Source organism: Eschscholzia californica, unplaced genomic scaffold (genome assembly GCF_041429995.1).
Source record: "Eschscholzia californica isolate CP2 unplaced genomic scaffold, dmEscCali1.0.p SCAF_6, whole genome shotgun sequence".
In the NCBI taxonomy this organism is placed as follows: Eukaryota; Viridiplantae; Streptophyta; class Magnoliopsida; order Ranunculales; family Papaveraceae; genus Eschscholzia; species Eschscholzia californica.
In genome coordinates, this window is record NW_028238483.1 from 22479890 (window position 1) to 22505231 (window position 25342).

General features: G+C 35.2%; 1 protein-coding gene and 2 long non-coding RNA genes across 4 annotated transcripts; 1 reads left to right on the forward strand and 2 right to left on the reverse strand.

Annotated features, from left to right (window-relative positions):
- Window positions 1–2472: 2472 nt before the first annotated feature.
- On the reverse strand, window positions 2473–6452 carry LOC147532518 (uncharacterized). The gene is made up of 3 exons (XR_015227727.1): window positions 5856–6452; window positions 3609–4580; window positions 2473–2883 (listed from the first exon to the last, which is right to left on the reverse strand). It is a non-coding gene; the product is annotated as an uncharacterized LOC147532518 (long non-coding RNA).
- A 645-nt stretch (window positions 6453–7097) lies between these two features.
- LOC147532519 (uncharacterized) lies at window positions 7098–9324 on the forward strand. 2 transcript variants are annotated; one of them, XM_086648378.1, is made up of 2 exons: window positions 7098–7380; window positions 7684–9324. In XM_086648378.1, exon 2 carries the CDS (start codon window positions 7893–7895, stop codon window positions 8937–8939), a length of 1047 nt encoding a protein of 348 aa, XP_086504504.1. In that variant the 5' UTR covers window positions 7098–7380; window positions 7684–7892; the 3' UTR covers window positions 8940–9324. The 2 variants fall into 2 exon arrangements, with proteins under 2 accessions (XP_086504504.1, XP_086504503.1); XM_086648377.1 differs by having other exon boundaries at window positions 7225–7380; window positions 7691–9324.
- A 5023-nt stretch (window positions 9325–14347) lies between these two features.
- Window positions 14348–16485, reverse strand: LOC147532520 (uncharacterized). The gene is made up of 2 exons (XR_015227739.1): window positions 16179–16485; window positions 14348–14763 (listed from the first exon to the last, which is right to left on the reverse strand). It is a non-coding gene; the product is annotated as an uncharacterized LOC147532520 (long non-coding RNA).
- Window positions 16486–25342: the final 8857 nt, after the last annotated feature.

Below are 25342 nucleotides of genomic sequence, written 5' to 3' on the forward strand. Positions count from 1 at the left end.
TATTCCCTTTAAAATTGGATTATGTAGGGCAAATACTAAGGGGCCAGACTCGGGCGGGATGTCAGCTAGCGCATCAAACCCCAAGCCAAACGTGTCGATTTCATCGGGTCACTCGGGTTGAATCCGTCTTTGGATTTCGTGTGTCCATTAGCTCAAACGGTCTCGAGTGTTCATGACGAGTTCGGACCCAAGCTGATCGCACCAATTTCATCGGGTCACTCGACTTGAATCCGTCTTAGGGTTTCGGGTGTCCATACGCTCAAACGATCTCCAGTGTCCATAAGCTCAAACGGGTTGTTGGACGTTTTTATCCTCCATAGTGTCAATGGGCACCCATTTACTAAAACTGAATAGAAACTAGATCTCAAGCCCGTACATCGGTTTTAGGTTTTCATTACATATACTGATTTTAGGTTTCATTTTCATACATGGTTTGTTATCTGATGGATATTACCGGATTTTTTTTTTTTGTTAAGGAATGGATATTACCGGATTGATAATAATAAAGTTTCAATACCCATTGGAATATTGGATAATACCTGGCAAAAATTTGACTTACTTTAGTTTAATAATAGCTCTTTTAGTTATTCATTTTTATTTTTCACTTAACTAGGCACAACCCGTGCCTTCGGCACGAATGAGGTCGTTATGAATTGGAGTTTGAACCGCAATCAAAAAGAAAGAATTTTAAATAAAATAATGAAAAAATGAGTGAAAAACCCAAAAATCTAGACCCTAATAAGAAAAAACCCACTAAAAAATAATAATGTTAAAAAAACTCATTTTTTGAACATTTTTCACAACATATGTAATTATGTTGTTAACAAGACAACGTATATTTTTTATAATTCTATTTTTACCCTCATATATTGACAACATATATCATTGTGTTGTTATAAAATATTGACAATATCTATAATAATGTCCCGACTTATTATAAAATGTTGGCGTCATATATAATTATGTTCTTAACAACATATATAATGTATTAGTCAACATATAATATGCATAACATTTTAATTTTTGCAAAGGACAAATAAAAAAATGCTTTAGTCTTTATATTTATGTCGAAAGGAAAAAAAATGCGGAAACCATTTATTTTTTCACAAGACAAATCGAAAAATGTTGTAGCCAAAATGTTTGTGTTAGTTTGTCTATGTAAAATGCAAAAGAAAAAAATGCGAAATATTTTGGCAAAACAATGTCTAAGCAAAAACGAATTTGTTCAAAAATTTACAAATTGTTGAGACAAACTAAGATTTGTTCAGAAATTTACAAAATTGTCGAGAGCAAACCAAGAATTGTTCAGAAATGTTCAAAATTGTTTTTGACGTTGATTTGGATGGAAAATTTCATTTTGGAGGGTAAAATTGTATTTTTACCTACTGGGTTTTTTCCTCATTATTATTTAGTATTGGGCCTGATTCTCTCTAACTTTCCCATTTTGGGCCTTATAATTACCGACCCAACTTAAATATCATACTTACGGTCATTGGTTGATATCTTTTAGTGATGTAGTTGGGTTTTGGTTGTTATTTCTTGACACTTCTCGTCAATGAATAGGAGTTGGTAACCGGGAAGGACTATCTCTATACATATTTATATTACAAAACACAAATATTGATTTTTAACAATAGACAAATTGATTTTTAACAAGAAATAACAACCAAAACCCAACTACATCACTAAAAGATATCAACCAATGACCGTAAGTATGATATTTAAGTTTGAACTGACAAATAGCTTTCAGAATGGAAGATCAAAAACTAATAAATATTTATAGGTAACAACCATCAAATTCACATAATTTTTCTTTTCGTGCTTCTGGTTAATAAAATTATTACAATATAAACTCAAAGCAGTGAATCATCACTGAACCTTTTTACCCGTCATAATAACACCAAACGTTATCTCATACAGATCAGAGAGTTTTTATGTTTCTAACTCTTATGAACTCATTTGTGATTCTTAGCAGCTAGCCAACGAACATATATTTGAAGAGATCCAAGATGAAGAATAGACCGAGTTTATTCTATGAAGAAATCAAATATTGAGAAAGGCCAACTTCAATAATACATATAGTTAACATTTACATTCACCTTTCTTATCTTTTTTCCTTTTTTTAACTCAAACCGATGAAGAATGAAAGGGGTTTTGCTGAATAAATTGCCTACTAAGACTACTGACATAGAGATTGTAATAATCTCTTACACTGAAGAAAACCCCAAACATAAATTGAAGGTAGTAAAAGAATATATATTGCATTAAAACTAACGTTAACCATCTAAAATTATTTTGCATCATAACCAAAAGCAAAATTAAGCGAGTACCTGGAAATACAAAATCTAGATTGATGGAGGATTTTCATCGAACAAATGGAGCTCACAATACATGATATTTCTAAACATGTGTCAAAAAAATGCCTAACATAAAATTTAATTTTTCAGTTGTATCTCGGAACGACATATCACGTGACAAAATATAGTATAACATGAATATCATGTGACCCGAAACTGAGAAGCTTAAAAACAACCTCTTGAGTCAAATACTATAAATATATTGTCATTATGCAGGAACCCTAAATTGAGAAGTGAAACATCAAGTACAAATATCCACTGATAAGACAGACAAAATTGTAATTAACTCATAAAATATTTTTCGATTCTCTTATTTTCGACTAATTATTGGCTGCACAAAGGATTTGAGTCATTTTACCAAATGAAACTTACTTGTACTTGTGACCACCTTCAACCCAAAATCTATCCCTGCTATCACTTTGGTCCACTCTGACATCGAAGTGTTCCATCAATTTTAAAGTCATCTCGACATAAGGGACACAGATTAGGTTGCCAAATGTTGACTATAATAGACAGAGAGTTTCGCCTGAAAATGAAAGCATAAAATATAAACATTAACCATTCAAGAACTCGAGGAAGAAGACATAATGGCTTATTTCCAAAAACATATCTACACAAAATGCCATACATATAAGTAAATCTTCAAAACTTAATGGGTATGCCAATGGACAAATTTTAGATAATGCTAAAGTTTGTACTACAATTTTTTTTTATTATTATTATTATAAGAAACTAAGTTCTATAAATGCAAGAAAGAATAATACACATTTTCTCAAAGATCATGGTAGACATCTAGTACACTAATATGTCACGTCATTAAACATGTCATACACTGTCAGAAGTGGTACGTAAACGGTTGAAAATCAAACTTTATCCATTTAAACTCAAAGTCTCCATTACGAAGCAAACAATAATAAGAAATTGATGATAGAGTCGATGCATACAACAAATATGTGGTTATTGTATTGGTGATAGAGTGATTTTCGTGCACACATTGAGTAAACAAATTGAAGGCCTGATGTATTTATAAATTATAAACATAAGAAAAATGTGTAATAATTTCCTCTCAATCTTTAAATCTTAAAACTCATAAACAACATAGCTCCTAGTAGTCTTTCTTTTTGTTGAAATAGCTCCTAGTAGTCTTGTTGTTGATGTTTCTGCTGTTGAAATATGTAAAAAAAAAAAGTTGGAGAAGAGGTAGTGCATAAACGGTTAATGACCCACAACGAAGATAAACATAAATCTCACCTTTCCTCCAGGAAGGCCTCTATTTGTATTAATGCCAACAAGAACACAATTAGTGCTCAAGAAACAATCTGCATCTACACCAAGCTGTTTTAGACCCACAACCAAGTCCGATCTGTCTCTCATTTGTGGCACTCTATCAAGCACAAAACTGTATTAACTTAAATTTAAGTAAGTGGTCAGATTAGAAATCTTAGTGAAAACATAATTGTCTATTTTGATTAAGAAAACACGCGCTCTCTCTATGTGTCTTCAACAGGTTAGTGACCTAGAACCTAAAATAAGGACGACGCTTTTCAAGAAGTATCGATTTTTCAATACAAATCCTCTTCCGAAAATATCTTTATCTACAAGTTATAAAGTAGAGATACAAAACCTGGCATTTCCACAGACAACAGTGACCGTAGAAGTCAACGAACTCATTTCTTTCCCGCATTCCCGAAGAAAACCTGACCTTCCTCTTACTTTTTTCTCGACATGAAATTGTCCTCTGCAACCTTCTACAGTCGCTCTTTTATTCTCTTTGTCATCTTCGACACATAAGCCAAGAATATCTTCACTGTCTAAGAAGTTGTCCACCACAGCTGTTAGCATTTATAAAATTTGTTGATTTCCAGCCTTTCAAACATTTTGTCAAACACCTTATGAGTATAATTCCATTAAATAATAATCAAAGAAAAAGAGTAATGGAAGAATAAAATTAATGGAAGAACAACATAAAGTGAAGAATGTAAGATGCATCAAGAACAATATAAATTTTAGAACACATGATTACCATATTTAATCAAGAAATGTGGTTGTTTATCATATGCGTATGTGGCTGAGAGGATTATTTATGTTACAAATAAATAAATAATGGAAGGACTCATTCCCTCTGTTTCATCAACAAATGATAACAAAAGTGGATGAAGTTCAAAACAACATGTCGAATCCACAAATTTGACGTAAGAACATCAAAAATAGATAACTAAATACCTTTAAGGGATATTTAGTGTTTGGGTCAAGGATAAGTACCGATTTTAGTGTTTAGGTCACAAGTTTGTCCGTTATAGTGTCTGGGTCACGGACTAACAGTTGACCCCTTGACTAATGACGATAGCTAACTACCGTCATTAGTCAACATGGTCAATGGTTAATCCGTGACCCAGACCCTAAAGCCGGTATTTATCCTTGAACCAAACACTAAACACGAGCTGATGTGAGCCGTTCTAAGTCCCATTTGTTGCTGCCATGAAAACCGAGTTAGTCCCTTGAAATCCCAAACTCGAGGGTCCTTCCATGAACGTCCAAGCTGTTGCCACCTTCCATGAGCCGAGCTCAACTCCTTCTTCCCGTGTCGGCGTAAGCATTGGCCGGTCGGCCAAGCTTTTGCCGGTCATCTCTCTCTCTCTTTCCCTCTTTTCAAGCTCTCTTAAACCCTAACTCTCAAGAACCATGGAAAACCCCCAACTTCAGAAAACCCTAGCTTTTCCCCCTTTTCATAATAAAAGGTGAAGATCTGTTCATTTACTCATCTAACAACTTTCGATACAATTGCCATGGATTCACATCTAAAAAACAAGGTAAAATCAGATCTATAATCTTTTATTAAATTAAAACAATTTTATCATCAATTACGTCTTGTTTGAAAACAAAGCTATCTTCTTCGGTCTTCCATAAACTGGAAAATCATCAATCGTTTCCGCCATGGCTAAATTCCAGAACTACGATATCTACGATATAAATATATCAAATGTTACTGATGATTCTGACCTAAAAATGCTTCTTCTTCAACCAACAAAACGATTAGTTACTTTTATTAAAGATTTAGATCCATATTTGAATGAGAAATCAATATCTATAAGTTTATCAGCAATTTTGAATTTCATGGACGAAATTTTCTCTACTTGGTTGAAGAAAGAATCATGGTGATTACTATGAACAACAAAGACCAAATTGATCCATCAACTTTAAGACCTGAAAGAATTGATGTTCAAATCCTTTTTGTGATTTTAATGCGTTCAAATTTATTTCCGTCTTTGGAACGACTCACAGCAACGCTATTTAGTGTTTGGGTCAAGGATAAGTACCGACTTTAGGGTCTGGGTCACGGACTAACCATTGACCCGTTGACTAATGACGCTAGTTAACTGCGTCATTAGTCAACGTGGTCAATGGTTAGTCTGTGACCCAGACCCTATAACGGACAAACTTGTGACCTAAACACTAAAACCAGTACTTATCCTTGACCCAAACGCTAAATATCCTTACCTTTAATAACAAAAAATTGGTTATATAGAAGATTATAGAGAGTAATATTGAAGATACTATCTCTGAACTTGAGGACTTTCATAGAACAGCTGGAACTCACAGTATATTGAATTCAATTTAACCATTACAAAACCAACAAATCAAATCTATGTATGTCATTGGTTCAATCAGGAGAAAAAAAAAATTAAATTGAACTTTGCTATGATTTTAGGATTGTTTAATTAGAAATTTAAAACTTCATTACTTCAAGGAAACGAATGAATCAATTTACTTCTCCATTTCAGTTGCTGCAAAGAGAAATGATGAGTGGGGTGTTGAATGAGGAATGAAATTCGGTGGGGTGTTGAAGAGAATTTGAAGAGACTGGGAATAACTTAAATAATTTCATTGAAGATGAAGTAATCAAGACAGCAATTGAATATGATTTATTGGGAGGTTATTGTAGATATATGGAGAAGGTGAATAAACTAATCTTTTTGTGAGAACGTAAGAAATCTAGATTAACGATCAAACGTTAAATTTAGCTCTTGGTTTGATCCAGTCACCACAAACCAATCCAATTGGCAATTTATTTCTCTTTTTTGTCCTAGTCAGATTGTCCTAGTCACAACCAATCTGCTTTGTTATATAGATATGACAGTCTTAATTGATAATAAAAATTCTTTGAATTACAAAAACAAATTTTATAACGGTTAGATGTGCGGTAAATTTTAGTAACACAATCATCTATGATCTATCTCTTATTAATAAAGTTTAATAAAATAGTTAGGTTCCGAATGAAGTATAATCTTCTTTAAAAAATGATCAAATAACAAGTCTTAAATAGAATAGATTATTACCCAATATTTGACATGTACCTGCGTGTCTTGATCATTATATTAGAACCAAATCGTGATGTTTTAATAGATTTCAGTTGTGAGTAGTGAGATACTTGAATCGAACATCACACATAATAAATCAAATGACTTATCCTAAGAGAATATGATCATAAATGTCGTAAAACTATTATAAAGACAATCACAAATCCTAAAGATCATATAAACTATTCTTAAGATCATTGTAGACTAGTCTAGTTTAAGATTATACTCCTTACCACTTCAACCAAGAGTTGTTGACAATAAATGATAGATTTCCACGCAACTAAATATCGATCATCCGATCTTCCGACTTGTGAAGTAGATGGCACTGCCACAGGAGTATAACCCCTCTATTATATATAGAGAAGCAGTGTAATCACAATTCACAAACAATTCAAACCTCTTAGTAATCTTAATTATATTCTCCATGAACACATCAAAACACAAGTCAAACTTGGTCAGTTGGGTCTCTCTGTCTAGGTTTTATATCTCATCAGTTCTAAGCTCAAATTGAACACTCACGTGCGTTTTAACCCGAAATAGAAAAACCAGAAGAAGGTTCCAACGACGGAAGAAAAGAAGCCTAATCCACTTTCTCTCTCTAAAAATACCCAAATCGATCGGAGACGACGAAGAAGATCAAGTAGTATACTTCTCGATCAAATTAGGTCAGACTCTTTTCTTAATTCAGTTATTTGATTTATATATACTGTTTGATTTGGGTTTTATTTTGTCTAGTTGCACGATTTCGAGATTTTTTTCTAGAATCCAAATTAAGGGTCTAGGGTTTCTGTAAATTGTTCATATCTTACTTGTAATTTGTTCAATCAATGTTTAGATTAAACTTTTTTTGTAGCTAATGATGTCTGTTAATCTTCTTTTAATTTTCCCTTTTTTGCTTGTTGAATTAGTTATCGAACTTCAGATCATTTCAGCTGAATTTCTATCTGGGTTTTGTTAATTTGTTTCAGATTTCAGATATTCAGCTAAGAAAAGGAAGATTTAAGTTATTGATTTAGCTAATTTTTTGAGGCAAGACCCGTATCGAGATCAATTTTCTGAAACTAGGGTTTCGTCGTTCTGGTTGAAATTGTGGTTTTTATTAGCTGTAAGTGGGTTCTGATTGGATTTAGAAGTCTGGTTTTGATGATTTTGAGGTTTTAGAACTTAGAATTTCAAAATGCCATCTTCTCGGCATTTTACTAGAATTGACACTTTAGAGCTCAAAACTCGAATTATCAAAAAGCTAGGGCACAAGAAAGCAGAGAGGTACTTGTATCATCTAACTAGATTACTCAGTTTGAAGCTTCGAAAATCTGAATTTAGTAAGCACTGTATTAGTATTATTGGAAAGGAAAATATTTCACTTCACAATGAGTTTATAAGATCAATTATCAGGAATGCTTCTCTCTCTAAAACTCCGCCTTTGAAAGGAAGCAACCTAGAAGTCTCATTGAATGGTAAAATTGGAAATGGGTATCGAAGTAGTAGTTTTGAATCACGTAACGGAGAGGTTTTTCTTCCATCACCTCGAAGTGGGAGATCTTCGCATCTTCGGAATGGAAAGTTTAAGGATCGGCCTAGTCCTCTCGGACCCCACGGGAAGACCCAGAGTATCGTGTGTGATGAGTCGATCCCTCCTAGATCACAGGGGCAACAAAGTGCTACCGAGTTGGTTTCTCTTGGTAGTCGACCACCTATTGAGGTTTTATCTGTGGAAGAAGGAGAAGAGGTTGAACAAGTTAGAAGAAGCCCAACAATACAAAGTAGAAGCCCTGTTAGGGCTCCATTAGGAATCCCCGTCCCGACAGGTTTTGCCCGTAAATCCATTTGTAGTGTCTCTCTAACTAGATTTCATCCCGAGATGTGTCGTAACAGTTACGAGCTACCTGATTCTAGGTCTTTGAAGAAAAGGTTAGAGAGGAAGTTGGAAATAGAAGGTCTTGGGGTATCAACGGACTGCGTTAATCTTTTGAATAATGGGTTAGATGCTTATTTAAAGAGGTTAGTCAAGCCGTGCATGGAATTAGCTCGGTCAAGACATAAAAACGAACACCCGATGCAGGAGGTTTTTCCTCGTTTTAATGGATATATCGAAAGACAAAGCCGATATGTATCCGCATCTCTGTTAGATTTTCAGGCTTCATTGGAGTTAAATCCACAATTACTTGGAGAAGATTGGCCTATACATCTTGAGAAGGTTCGTTTGCGAGATTCATACGAATAAGCTCCAAAGAATTAAATTACGCCGATAAAAGTTAACTCCATAATTCCTTCTCTCTTTTTAGAGTCCGAAGCTTCGTCGTTTGATTGGGAAGACCTTCACTTTCATCTGTTGTGCAATTTTCACGAAGATCGAGTTTAATAAGTTTAACCAGAAGAGTCAGGAGGATTCAAGTTATAGGGCTAGAGATATTCAGAAGTAAGAATTCCTTGTTCTCTGATATCTTGTTATTTATTCTTTGCCTCATTATTATTCTTCTAATTGGGATACACATGTACTCAGAATTCACCCTACTCTCAGTGGTATTTATGTTCATAGTAGCAGGAACTAGTGTCGTTCGATTCTTTAGCAAATTTTATAAAATATAAATCAAATTTTCCTTTCGATACATCTTCTTCTTTCCCAACTACTTGTTTTTAATTAGATCTATTATGTTCAACTACATATTATTCTAATTGGGATACACATGTACTCAGAATTCACCCTACTCTCAGTGGTATTTATGTTCATAACGGATGATTGCTTTGTGGTAGATGATGATGATGTTATTTGAGCACCATTATTGAGTTCATATATTATATACAAGAAGAAACTTAGCAAGACTTACTCAACCAATAAAAACCTAAGAAGCAACAAATAGAGAAAGAGTAGGTGGTAGGTGAATCACATATGCACTTGGCCGGCCTTTCTCTTTCTTCTACCAAACTTGTTCTGTTATTTGTACACCCCAAATAGAATAAACAAGCATGGGACAAATTTCGCCTCTTGATCGGATAAAATAAAATCTGGTCGTGTATCTCAGATCTCGGTCTGTTTTTTTTTTTTTTTCGAGTATCCTATCACTTCTTCCGTACTCTTACACCCCAAATATAATAAACCAACGAACTTATCAAATACTATAATAAAGGAGGAGAAATCAGAAATTGGGTAGACGGCAGGAAGAAATGAAGGTCTTCCAATATAGAAATGTTGTCTTCTTGAGTACTTGTGGAGTTGAAGAAGATTTGTTGTTATAGAAACAATAGTTGTTGTTGTTGTCTGTTGTCTCCGATCTGTTCAGTAGCTCCCACATCACGTGCACATCCTCGTATTCGCACGACCTCACCTCGTTCCTCAGCTTCCACAATCCTGTTTCAAATTTATAGTATTACACACCCTTGTTCATTCTTCTCTCTGTCTCTCTTAATTAAGTCATTAAGATAAGAATACTGAGTTGGTTAATGAAACCCACAATAGATTTGATTTGATTTGATTGAACTTACCTTGTTTACGAATTCCAAGATGGGTAGCCACCAAAATCCATAATCTTTTTATAGGATTAATCATTTTATCCCACAACTTCATAATCCTAAATCTCAACAAGACACTCTTCTTCTTCTTCTTGTTCTTCTTCTTCTTCTTCTTTTATCTCATAGAAGAAGAAGCTTTCAATCAGATGCAAAAAAGAAAAGAGGTTAGAAGAGTCTCTCTCTCTCTCTCTCTCTCTCTCTCTCTCTCTCTCTCTATAGAGACTAGATTCTAAATCCCTGTCTGTCTAGAAATATTATAGTTTTTGAAGCACTCCCACTCAGAATTTATCTCCCAGCAGGCTGCAGATAATATTTTACCCAATGGATTGACCCGTTCACCTAAACTAGATAGTGGAGTTCACCACGTGTCCTTTTTGAAAGCTATTTTTCATCCATAATGCTCTTCCTCTTTGTTTTGTTGCAAGGTCACTCTCCTGTTTGTCAAAAATGAACGACTAATTTCATTTTGGTCTCTAAGAGATGATAAATTTATCGAAAGGGCCTTTTCAAGATGATCAACTTACAAAATGGTCCCTTAAACCGTTAAACTACATCTTAGTTGTGAATTTAGGGGTGGGAATCGGGCGGGCTCGGTCGGGCTCGGGCTACCAAGTGCCGAGCTCGGGCGGATCGGGCTCGGTTAAGCCGAGCCCGAGGTAGTTGTAGGGGAATAACCTAGTGTATCTCATACACCTAATTGAATAGTGTTGGTAGCGGAATCTCAAACATCATATGTTTAAACACTATATCCAGGATCTATACATGAACATACCAATGAACTAGATTGGAAAGAAGATTACCTCTTAATCGCTTTCCCACGAACTAAATTCCGATCAGTATTCGGAATATAAGAGCTCCAAGTGTAGCTCCTCTACTTGAGACACCGAATAATGACTTGAACTCCCTCCTTTCAGTCAGCTAGGACCTTCTTGAAGGTTGAGATGAAGAACTCCTTCTTCTTGACTAGATACTTGAGAAAACTCCTTTTCTCTCTCTCTCTGAGATGTATATTCTGAAACTCTTTCAGTTAACCCTCAGACTCTTGGGAATTTCTCCTCTGAAATTGCCTCTCAGTTGTTTTTCAGTTGTTTCTCTTTAGGTTGTATAATTAGGTATATATAGAATTCCCTAGAAGAGGTTTTAGACCCAAACTAGGATTCCATAAACCTAATTATTAGGCAACACCCAAAAATACCCTCCATTGGGTCTCTTTAGTGTGGCCGGCCAACATAGCCCTTTATGGGCTTCCTTGGCCGGCCCACTTAGGGCCTAACCGGCCATCACATGGCCGGCCCTATTGCCTTGGCCGGCCATCACATGGCCGGCTTCCCTAAAGCCATTCCGGGCCTCCCTTTTGGGCCCGGACATGTTTATCTCTTTCGGACTTCTCCGAATCTTTCTGGACTTACCAATAACGGATCCAATCCACTTATTTGCCATTACCCATCTAGTCAATTCTCTCCGTTCAAATCATTATTCTGTTGTGTAACCCTTGTAGGATCCGGTCTATGTTAGCCTCGAATCAACTCTTGATTCGACGATCGTAGTTGGCTTCTAGCTAAGCATTACGACCCCTAATTGGACCGGACTAATGATCTTCCGAATAAGGTCATTAAGATCCTAATAGCCAAATTGCACGCATTGCATCCTTGGTCGAAGGACACTCCTTCGGAAGGATACCATTCCTTCAGACTTTAGGCATCGTATCCTTCAGTAGTGAGCCGGGCGGATCGGGCCGGGCGTATCAAAGACTTGAAGTGCCCGTAGCCCGACTACCCGAACGGGTTTCAACGGGCTCGGGTCGGGCGGGCTCGGGTTTTTGAGATTTTTTTTTTTTTTTTTCCTTTTTTTTTTTTTGGGAAGATTTTTTTATTAATTAACCTAACTATTTCTGAAACCCTAGATTCCCACCCCTAGAAAAATGTATTATATTATTACCACTATCAAGCCATTTTTGAATACTAGATTGATCATAAGCAACTCCATTACATAGACTAACCGAAGATATCATCAGGTTCAACAACAAAAAAAAAAAAAACAGAAGATATCATCACGCCTAAAGAGATCGGACATTTCAAGATACTCGGAAAGGTGATGAATAAGTCATTCCCCATCAATATCATCATCAGCTTCATCATCATCATCATCATCATCAGACCCATCCCCATCAAGAAGAAAACGAAGAAGAAGAAGAAGATCTAACTCATCAACACCCACATCTTCACCTTCATCAACAAGAACAAGGGTTTCATGGATTTTATCAACTTCATCAACCAACATCACTAAATGGTGTTGAATAGATGAGAAGGGGAGAGAGAGTAGAGAGAGGAGGCGGCTAAGAGAGAGAGGCAGAGAGAGAAAGTTAGGTTGATATTAGGGTTTCTTTGTTGAAGAGAGGAGGGTTTTTATAATAGATTTGGGCGGGTTGACGCGGGCGGGTTGATGCGGGCGGGTGGCGGACGGACCTAACGGGCCGGGACTCGGAATTGAGGGTATGTCCGAGTCCCGGCCCAATAAGCCCGAGCCATCGGGCCGGGTATGCCCGGCTCGGGTAGGACTCGGGCTGCGGGTCAAAACAGTCCGGGCCGAACGGGCCGGACCCCGGGTTCCCGGACCGTTTTCCCAGCCCTAGTTGTGATACATGTAATTTCAGTTTTAATTATGCTTTTTCTTGTTTTCTTAAAGATAGTGTATTTTGTTATAATAGGAAAGGTTAGATCTACGATTAAGTAATAATATGAGAGACAATTGACATAATTGACACGATAATTTAACGTGGTACAGTTGAAGACCCCCTCATAATCTCGACCTACATCGACGGAGAAATCTATAATTGATTTATTAACAATCACCAGAATGATGCGTTTGATTCGTTACATCAGCCAAACATAACTGAAATGAATTAAACTCTAGGACCTAACTAATATTTATGAGTTCTTTCAACAAAAAAAAAAAATTTATATTTATGAGTTGATGATGTCAGCAAGTGGCTTCGCAGAAATCATCCCGAAGATCATTCTTGTACATTCGAGTCATTGTTCCTCCGTGCCACTCGTGAGGAGATAGTGAGTAAGGTGAGGTACATGCAAACAAGTCAGTATTGCAGGTTGAAAGTCAATAATCGAAGGGTAAGGGGTCGGATCCCGTTTCAGGCCAAATCTTTATCGTTTATATATGCTTGCATTGTGATGGTGAATCACCAACTTAAAGGAGGTCACAAGTCATGACCGTTATTTAAATCTTTCTAATCATATCTTGAGATAAGCCAAATGGATATTCGAAGCTATCTAACCTTCAACATAACCGACATTTCTCTCAGACAGAGAAGAGATCAAGGTGCTGAGCATATATACTTTTGCAAACTTCTGCTTCCAGAGCTGAGGTTGCAAAGCTGACTCAGATAATTCCTTCAGCTAGCCTTTAAGTTATGATAGATCTCAAGGAGCTTAGGAGACTTGTGCCGACCTCCCATGTCAAGGCTTAGGCGACAAAGTTCTTTGAGGGTTCACCTCTCTGTTGGTTTTGTCAAGGTCTCACTCGTGTGTACTCAAGAGGTCCGACTTGTAACTTATAGCGACACTTTTCTAACGTTGCATAAGACCTAATTAGTCGTAGTGAATTTGTTCATTTCGATGATATTTTAGGTGTTAGGGAGTAATTTAGTCTTTTTAATGTCATAATAAATTACCAAAATACAATACCATAAGGGACTGAATAGAAAATTTTGATTCATCTTTTATTTACCAAAGAAAGTTCAAGTCACAAAAGTTTAAGCAAAATTTTGTTCTCTATATCTGTTAATACATAATAAGTTTAGAAAGGCCTAATAGTGCAGTGCCACAGGTGCAGCCCTATGAGGCCATGAAGCGGCCATATTACAATGCGCCTTAAAATTTCATTCAACTCTTTTGCTGATCCAAACATTATAAGCTTTATAACTTTAAAGGTGGCTAAGCTTGGGAGAAGAATATTTCGGAAATAAAAACTTAAGGTGGTTTGATATGTTAAGTGTTCTCAACATGACCGAATTTCTACGGTATAGATCATCCTTTCGAAATTGTACTCGTATCAAGTATCAACATGTCTAACTATACACGCATACGAAGCCAACGACCCAGACTATTACATAAATTCTTTTTACTGAACTTCATTACACGAAGTAGATTATCAAGAATCACGCCAAGCTGATTCGTTTCCACTTATATTTTTATTTTAAAGAGAAGTACATGATCGGATCACAGTAAACTGAGTCGATCGCTATAAACACATAGTATTCTAGCAACATATATATGTATATATATAGATCAGTGCTGATAGCTTCATCTAGGGGGTAAAAGATGGACATTCCTTATAGCAAAAGTTAGTGATGTCCATGCAAGTGCACTGGGGAGGGATGGATTTGGTGCACCTACAAGCCTTGCATTCTGCATGACAAGATGCCTTGACATCCGTACACCGGCACTGAGGAGGGATTGACTTTGTACAAGGGCAAAAATTACAACATCCCCTCTTCTTCTCATATGTATTTTCTTCCAGTACTGTTCTCACCAACAAAACTTAGGGTTAGATAATATAATTTTGAAGTCCAGAACTTTTATGGATGCTTACAAAGTACAACATGAATATCAAGAACTTTTAAGCACTTCAAACAAAACCCTCTATGCTTTTAATTAAGAAAAATAACACAAACTCGCATTTTAGTCATCTTAGACTTTCCTTTCTGATAGGCTAGACATGTGTATTTATCGGACATCACATTTCATTTTCCGAATTATATATTTTATCTTTTTTGTGTTGATTGTACTTGTAATACAAAATAAGCTAAACAAAACCAAACTTATCTTTACAATTAATGTCATAGAGAAACCAAAATTACTTTGAAATTAAGATCTTGATCTATATATGACATAACTTTTTAGCAATCCTAGATAATCAATCCGTTATAAGAGCCAAATTATATTAAAACAGCTCAATCGGTTACTCAGGAGATAAACCTGACCGTCCATTTTTATTGGAATTTTCATAAAGATCACATCTGAAGGCTGTTATGAAATTCTTTTTCGTGTAAATCTAGTTAAATTGAAGGGTAATAGTGTCAAGAATGAAATATTTTTGAATAGTTGGTTACAAGTTACAACCTCCCTAGGATAACTACACTCACGAATCTCTCTCTACTTTTCTCTCCCACGATTGCACACGCTTCCCCTTAATATCAATTTAAATTCTGTTCAAAATTCCCACTCCTATATCCTCCCTCATAAGCATGCGGTTGTATCTCTCTCCCCCCCTTCCTCTCCTCTGTTTTGGATTTAAGAATTAAAATTGAAGTTAATGAAATCAACTGTAATTAATTTTGGATTGTTTTTAATTTGCTGGGGATAATTTTGAAGATGTTAGAGGTAAGTTATTCGTTTTAAATTGTAGTTTAATTTTATTTTTCTCCTCCTAAAAGGCGTTAGCCAAGAGGGATTTGTCGCGTCCGTAGGACGCAGCGGAAACGTAGTAAATTATAAACTCTCTCAAGCCTCTATTCCTTACCTAATCTCAGGGGAGTGCCTCTAAAAGTTGTATACATCACATCCAGATTAAGATTGAACACTCTAGCCAGGGCCCAGGGGTGGGAATCAGTCTGGAGCGGCTGCCCATGGGTTATCTCATTCATTAGGTCGGGCAGAATGTCATGTAGCACTTCAAAATTTGAACCTAACCCTTTTATTTTATCAGTTCGGTCGGGCTGAACCTACCTTCGGGTTTCGAGTCCACGTAACCTCTAACGGATGCGGGTATCCACGACAAACTTCGGGTTCTTAGATTTTTCGTCCCAACCCTAACTGCAGCTCTTTCCCAATCTATTGCCGGAAGCTTTTTAGGGAGAGTAACAGAGTTTTCAAAAAACTATCCCCTACATGTAGACATAAATAAGCATTTTAAAGTGCAAGAATGAAGAAATAACCTTGGAAGTTTTCAATTCCATCCATGCCAATTGAGGATAGGTCAAGTCTAGCTTCTGCAGTGAAAATAGATGTAGTCGCTACCACCACTACCAAGAGCAGAACTACTATCATCATCGCCTTCATCTGTCCACCCATTTTCCTTATCTAACTTTTTCTCTGCTAATTTTGTCTTTCTCTCTTTCTCTCTCTCTAACTCTCTATCTAAGATAGTACAATATAAGAAGCTTATATTTGGTTGTGGTTTGAAGACCTTTTTATAGACCCAAGATAAGCTATAGTTAATTCGAGCAGCCGTGTCCCACCTCCAGAAATCAAATAATACTATCATAATATATTTAGAGCAAACTTGTCAACAAAAAAATATATATTTAGAGCAAACTATTAATGAATGGCTACCTCCTTAGTCGCGTGACTTGTGTTTATAGTCAAAGTAGTTTTTTTTTTTTTTTTTTTTTTGTTAGACGTATAGTCAAAGTAGTTACGTGAGATAAAGTATTAGAACTCATTATATGAGATTGCTTGATACAAAGATGAACTGTAACTAAAGAGATTTTAATTAGGAACCAAATCCTTATGAGATATTGGCGCCATGTAATGATGACTCATCACACAGTCTCTGTCTTGGTGCTTCAATAGGCCCTCTCAAAGCGAAGTTGGGATGATACAACAGTGAGATTGATTCTATCGGCATAACATCGGCAAATCGATCGCATGAGGAGGGAGATAAATCGAACTTGAAAGTTTCAATCATGTACCCATTAATGAACATAGCGGAAATCCAACTCTATACGCTTTGTTCGTCCATGAAAAATTGGATTAGTGGTGAGATATAAGATATGGTGCACCAATATTGTCGCACCATAAAACACACATCAAAGAACATAAAACCCCAAGTTCAGAAGAGACTCAATCCACATGACTTCAACTGTAGTTGTAGCGAGACCTCGATATTCGACCTCAGTGCGTTGTTTGCAGGAGCTCCATGATATAAGATTGCCACCCAAAAATATGCAATATCCACTTGTAGACCGTCGATCGATAACACATCCTGCCCAGTCAGGGTCAGAATGAGCACATACATGGAGGGACATATAGCTTAAGGAAACGGTAAGGCCAAAGTCTAAAGTGTTTCAAGTATCGTAAAATACGTTTCACTGCTTGCCAATGCAAAATAAATGGATGAGCATAAATTGGCAAACACGATAGATACCGAAGCCAATGTCAGGTCGCGCGAACGGAAGATATTGCAAGGCCCACAATGCTCCTATACTGTGTGGATCATCAAACGAAGGATTGTCACCGATAGTTAAACGTATGGAACTTCCCATGGGAGTGGTAATAGGTTTTGCACCTTCCAAGTTTGCACGTCGTAGAAGATCCAAAATATATATCGGCGTAGCTTTTTCAATGCCTACAAAATATGATATAGGACCAAGATCCTTAATAGCAAAAGTCGATCCAAACTTGCTTAATGCTTCATCAACATTCACTTGATCAGAAGTTATTATCATTATATCATCGACATAACCAATATATATGTGATACTTGTATCAGTTATATGAGTGAACAAGGCCTAATCAACAATTGAACTTCTAAAACCAAGTTCAAGTAAAAAGGTGTTGAGTCGAGTATACCATGCTCGAGGGCCCTGTTTGAGCCCGTAAAGAGATTTATGCAAGTGGCATACGTGATTATCTTTTCATCAAGAAAACTAGGGGTTGCTTCATAAAAACAATCTCATCAAGGGTTTCGTGTAAAAATCTATTCTGAACATCAAGTTGATGTATAGGCCAACTTTTTTGAAATAGCTACTACTCGCACTACTTGGATTTACCACCAGACTGAATATCTCATTATAGTCAATTCCTTCTTGTTGATTGAAAATTACGAATTGTATTGGTATTGTCAACCTCAATTCATCAAAGCCTAAGCAACAACACTAAGAGTTAGAACCAGTAAAGAAGGTGAAGCAAAAGCTATTTTAGTTGGTGTCTGATGGGCAGCGGCAAATAACTACAAACATGTTATTATAGAAAGTAACAATCAAAGGCTGATCCAACACTTGCTCGGTCCTAGAAAAATGATACAATGACAATCGACAAAACATATTCAACAAATCAAAAACGTCATTCCACAATTCAGTTGTGTATCAAGTTCTCCTTCATCAACAGAGCACAAAATAACTCAGCAGACAAGCTAGCAAAATGAGCCAGGAGGAAACAGGGCAATAGATTCTCGAAATACATTCCAAATTTTAAATCTAAACTGTATTGTAATTGCATGCTTCGTTACGTGGCATGATATTTTGTAAAGAATTATTTAATTATCTTAAGTATATATAAATACTTGATTTCTATTGGCTTAAAATTCAAAATGACGATGTGCACAATCAAAGATATCTCAAGAAGAAACTCCAGTTTTAGACTGTGATCTTGAGATATCTTTATTTAACTACTGTGACATAATTTTAGAGATCTAAATTGACTTTTGCATTAGAGGATTTTTTGAAGAAAAATTCTAAAAAGAATTTTTGGGCTTATAGCCCAAAAAACGGATCCTAATAGTAGATATAATCCTCTCTAATCCTATAAAGGGTTTTAAAACCAAAAAAATAATATAAATGGATATCTAGTCCATTTGGTCTCATCTACAGAGAAAAAACAAATCTCTAGAATAAATATTATTTCATAATCCCTAATCTAACCTTTCCATATTTTATAACTGATTTATCTTCGAAATCTATGTATATCTTTTTCCATATTTATCTCTCATATTTCTCTCCAATCATGTTTCTATTTAAAGTAAAGATATCTTCATTATTATCTCCCATATTTCTCTCCAATCATGTTTCTATTCAAAGTAAGGATATCTTCATTATTTTCAGTAAAGGAAACTCTTTATTAGCTCTCTCTAAAACCGATTTAGTTGACAAACCTCCATTAAACTCAGAAAATCTTCTTCTTCTACATTATATTGCTGTTCAAATTCATCATTTATCATGTTTAATACTTTCGAAATCTTTATAAACACCATTGTTAATATCTAATATTTCTTTTTATAACTAAAACCCTAATTATTTCGCTCTATTATAAAACGTATCAGATTTATGATACATATCTATAAGATCTGTTTACTAATTTATTAACTTCGAATGTATGATGTTTATTTTCTCTCTCTAAAATTTTCGTAATTGTTTAAGATCTTTTTGTTTATTCCTTATTCAATGATTCATAACTAAAACCCTAAAATTTTCATAACTGTTTAAGATTTTTATGTTTATTCCTTATTCAATGATTCCTTCAAAGTTAGTATGTTATGTTTGCATCCAGTGATAATATCATATTTCTTTAGATCTATGTTTAATCTTCTGTTGTTTCTGATATTTCGTGAGATCAGATTATCAATCATCAATCGAATGTTTGATGTTTATTTTCTTTCTCTCTCTTAAAATTTCATTTATGTTTTTTATCTTGATGTTTAATCCTTCAACTCGAGTTTGACATTATTGCAATCAATCATCATAGCAGATATCTTTAGATTTGTACTTTAGGGTCCGTTTGATACGTGAGAAATCATGAGTAAGAAATCACGAGTAAGAAATCATGAGTAAGAAAGTTATTTCTTTCCCATGTGAAATAAGCTTTTAACTGTTTGGTAGGTTGTGGGAAAGTTTGGAGGTCTCTTTAGAGAATAGTTTAAATTGGGCTTTTTAATAGTGTAGCCTAGGGTTTTTTTGGGTCATCCAAACCCAAAACTTGGTGCCCACAGAAATAACCATCTGCTAGCCTTGATTTTTTAGGGTTTCTCCAACCAAAATGGATCTTTAACTGCAACTAATTTCCTCAGCAATGGTGGTCTTGTTAGGGTTACTTTTTGTTTAATACTTACTTCTTAGGGCTTCTTCGTCTCCTTTTCTCAAAGACTAGGGTTCCAATTCCAACAGATACTTATTTGATTCGTTTTTTTACAACAAATTCGTGAATCTGAAACTTTAAATCTAGAAACAATCTAGAAATTCCAGCAGATACTTATATTGAATCGAAAAGGTAGCTACATACTTCATCATTCATGGGTATTATGATCATCGCCTAACATATCTCTGCCGTCAAGACCAGTTAGAGTTATTCTCTAACAATGGAGTTAGGGCTTATTGAGATGTTGAGTTTTGTAGAGATTCCCGAGTTGTTGAGGGCTGCTTGGTTAGTTGGAATTTTGCCTATACCCGTTCCTTCTGTCGATTCTAATTTTGCCGATACTCGTTCCTTCTGTCGGTTCTAAATGTTTGCTTCTTCTTCATTACTTGTTTGGCTTCAGTTGATGCCTATGAGAGAAGAAGAAGGCAAAGTTGTTGTTGATGCCCATGAGATAAGAAGACAAGATTTCATTGATTTCATCAAGATTTCTATTTCTCTCCTCCCATGTAACAGATTTCTTCACTGGTTGGAGTTGGATGAGTTGTAGAGAGAGATAGAGTGGGAGAGAGGGGAAGAGTTACGGGATGCCAAAAAGAGAGGAGAGAGAGCGCGTCATCGTAAGTGAGAATTCTGTTTTCCCATCTAAAAGGTGGGAAATTTTTTTAGTCCATTTACCCACTTTTTTTTCCTCAAGAAATCGTTTTTCTCATCCGAAATAACCAATCAAACAGCAGCAAATCCATTTTCTTGAGAAAATCGATTTGCCCACTAAATTTTCTTACGTATCAAACGGACCCTTAAGCTTAATGATATTCTTATTTTTTTTCTTCAGATCTGGTTTTCAATCCGTACGGATTTATGCAACATTTGTTCTTTCGTACGGTTACTCATAACAGAATTTACAATACATGTACTGTATCGTAAATTATGGGTAATTTATAGTACATTACCCGTGCTTTAACACCAAAACAGTACTCATTTCATTAGTAGAAATACTTCGCTTTACTATCAAATCTCGTGTACTTTGCAATAAAGTATATATAATTTACGTATATCTTCATATTCTTACCATTATGTATATAATTTACGTATAAGTGCACATAAATTATGTATTATTTATTTACCATTACGTGTACTTTTCACCCAAAACAGTAGTCTTGATAAGTTTACCAAACTACTCGAAACCTTCAAATGTTGTCAAAATTTGACAAACATTATATATAATTTACGAAACTGTACATGTAGTTTACAATACAATATATGATTTTTTTCTCTTTAATGTATGTGTATTTATGTGTGTAGATTTGATATACCAGATGAAATTTTAAAGAGAATCATTAAATCAAAGTGAGTCAACGAAACTAATGGAGAGTACATGGATGGGCACCATTTTTTAACCAAAGAAGATTTTTGATGTAGATTGTTGCGGAAGCGTAAAAGTAATGGAATCCACCATTGTTAATAAACTAAACTAACGAAATAAAACTGATAAAATAACGATAAACAATAAACTTGATTAATAATAAACTTGGTTGATAATATTCTTTGATCTGATTAACAAAGACAGACTAGACTTCTCTTATATAGAGATTGTACTTTCCTAGATAGACTCAAATAAGGAAATAAGATAACTACTAATAATACTTTCCTTGATTGCTAAGACTCATAATTATGGAAACCCTAAATATTTAATTATAGAAACTACGCTAATGTAGCTTCTTGACCGTGAGGCCCACTATCACCATGGCCGTGAGGCCCAATAGGAAGATGGTCTCCATCAATTTTATACTTTTTTTTTGTAACAGAATGTAAAGGATGTGTAATGTAAAAGAAATTATGTGTATTGTAAAAGAAATTATGTGTAATTTATTGAATAAGACCCACATACATTTGATAAATTATGTTGTATACTTGACAAATGATGGTTTCCTCGTAATAAAACATAATTTACGTATTTGTTTCATAATTTGTATTCTATGTGTATTTATGTATGAGTAAAAACGAAAACATATGTTGCTTTAATGTTCCCAAAAAAATATACTATTTCCAAAACTGAAAGTTAAGTGAGAGAAAGTGATATATATGTTTTGTATATTAACCCCCAAATCACGCTAAATTGATCCTAGAAAATATACTATTTCCAAATCTGAAAGTTAAGTGAGAGAAAATTGATTTGAATCGAAAAAAATTTACATAGTAAGAGAGAGAAAATTGATTTGGTTTCCAAATCTGTAAAGAGAGAGAAAATTGATTTGGTTACGATTTTTGTTTTGAATTAATTTGGAAATAAATTTGTTTTCCAAAACGGTTAGAAGATAGAGAAAAATCAATATCGGATTTATTCGTTAGTTGCTTTAAATTCCCTAAATCACGCCCACATTAGAAACATTTCAAATTCACCCTGAAAAATTAAAAATCCCGTGATTTTTGTACGAGGGACATGGACGGTAGTTCTCTCATAAAGAATGGGTTATTATGTCCATAATGTAAAAGGTCTAAATATCCATGTTTTGGGAAGATTGGATCATAAACCCTTTATGAATATTATTTTGGTCTATATACCCACGGACCCTTCTAAAAATTCTATGTGGCACTCGGAATTTTCAAGATTAAGTGTTGCATTCAACATTAGAAATGCTCTAATATAAAATATACTGGGATTGCTTTTAGATTATCTGACTTCATAGTCAAGCCTGCATGAAACATAAAAGGGAAATTTTGTACACATTTGTTATTTTTACCGTTATTTACACTCACTGGTTGGCCTCATTTTTACCCATATACACTCACTGTTTATACACAAACATTTTGATCAAAAGTTTTTCTGTGGAAAGGAAAATTACTGACGCCATTGGAACTAAATCGAAAAGATGACTTCAATTTAGATGTTCGACCGTCAGTACTCATCCTACGACCCCATTTTAGTCAAACATCCTTTCCTTTAATAATGTAGAACAATGGGCCTAATCGAATTGGCCCAGATGAAGTAACACAATGGGCCTAATGGAATCTGATTATGTAACTACCTTAGGGCAATTATGTCTTTTTTGTTTTCTACTTATTGTCTTTGATTAGAAATGGTCTGGATTTATTGTGTTATCTATAAGTTCTTGTTTGAATGTTTATTAGGGAACTTATTGAATATTAATTGAAATTGTAGATTAACCGATTTTTGTTGTAAATCAATCCTACATATGTGGTAAGACGGAGTGTGATGCTCCTCTTAAGATGTTAAACATCCTTCCCTAGTGAAGTCTTTTAAACCTGTGAGGTCCAGGTGTATCAAAGCGAACAGTATCACTGGCAGTCCTGAAGGCTGGTCCGCACCTTCTTATAACAATTTCTTTATTTTGAAGTTATTTTTGAGTTTTTATTATTTTACCTCCCTTCTTTGCCATTGATTTGCTATTTGGACCCCCCTTCTTATAATTGACTTGCTGTTTGGACTCCCTTTTTCCAGTGTTGCATTTTGGACTCCTTTTTTCAAAACAAAAAGTTAAATATAACAGTTCAAATGGGGAAAGTACTATTTTAGCCTCTACTTAATTAACTCTACCTAAGTAGGTAACTAAACTCACGAGCTAACCCTAGAGCTGGCCCGTGACAAAATTATTTCTCATCCCTTCTTCTTCCTAAGGCGATACAGATGACAGAATGAAGTGAAAACCAAATCATCAGTGGGACCTTAACAAATAAAAAAAAAATCATCAGTGGGAAAATCATCAATGGGTGGGAAAATTATTTCTCATTTACATTGTCTTCTCATTTTTATGGAGATAGAGAGAGATGGTTGCAAGTAGTAGGAAATGGTTGATAATGTCGTCCACCTGAAGATCTCCACTCCTCCATGGTTCTGTTTCTTTCTTTTTTATTCTTAATTTGTTGAACAGATAAAAGAAGACTTAAGTGTTGATGTTGTTGTTGTCAAAGATCGTACCGTCATCGTTGGTGAATCATTCCTTCTCCTGCCTTCTTCTAAATTGTCTTCTTATTTCAATTTCTCCCTGAATCCGATCACCAACAACCGCCGTCGTACTAACCGGCTTAATTTCTTCCTAAATACGATCACTGTGAGAATAGTCCCACATGGGAGAAATGGTAACTAGCAACCAAGAATATAAAAAAATAGGTCCTCTCCACTCATTGCCAATTGGTTTTGAGTTGGATGGCGACAAACTTAACATGGTATCAGAGCTAGGCCCACACGTGATAGGCTTAAAAGCCACACGTGCTCCACGTCACCCGTAAAAAAGAAAAAACACACGTGTTAGGCTCAAAGAACCCCACACGTGAGGGGGCGTGTGAGAATAGTCCCACATGGGAGAAATGGTAACTAGCAACCAAGAATATAAAAAAATAGGTCCTCTCCACTCATTGCCAATTGGTTTTGAGTTGGATGGCCACAAACTTAACAATCACCAACAGTCGCCGGCGTACTAACAGGCGTAATTTCTTCCTAAGTCCGATCACCAACCGTTGCCGTTGCAGTCTCTGTTACTACTCTTCTACCGTCATGGATGTTAACACCTCAAGCAAACCAGATGTAAACTCATGGGCAATGGAACACATTGTTGGGAATTGCTTCTAAATCCCGATTCATTTTGTGTCAATTGATTATGTAATTGCTAGAATTTTGCTAGATCTGAACTGCTTCATCGTTGAATTCTTGATTTTGATTTGCATTTGTGTTTGTTGAGATTGATGTGAACTTTCCCAGGGAAAAAAGAGATTGATTTGAACTAAATTGTACATATCCTTTTGCTGGTGTTAACAAGATCTAGTTTGTTCAATGGTAGAAAATTATTTTTTGTAGTGTTTATCAGATTGATTTTGAACTAATTTATGTATAAAAAAGATGATTGATTTTGAGTAATTTATTTATAAAATAAGGTGAGTTAAAAGATAGGAGAAGAAGATAAGAAAAGATGAGTAAACTTACGAGTCCAAAGTGCAATATTGATTATGTAAGGGTACATTGGGTATTATTTAAAGTATAACAATAGAAACGGAATATCCCAAGATGATTCCGTTAAAAGGGAGTCCAAAGTGCAACACTGAAAAAAGGAGTCCAAACTCCAAACGGCAAGTCAATTATACGAAAGGGAGTCCAAACAGCAAATCTCCGTTCTGCTTATCTATTGAATTAATTCTCTACTACTAGTTCTTCAATTAAACTTTTGGTCAAAGCTACGAACAGCCATTGATTTTCTATCCATATATAAAATTATGAATGTATATACGAGAGCAAC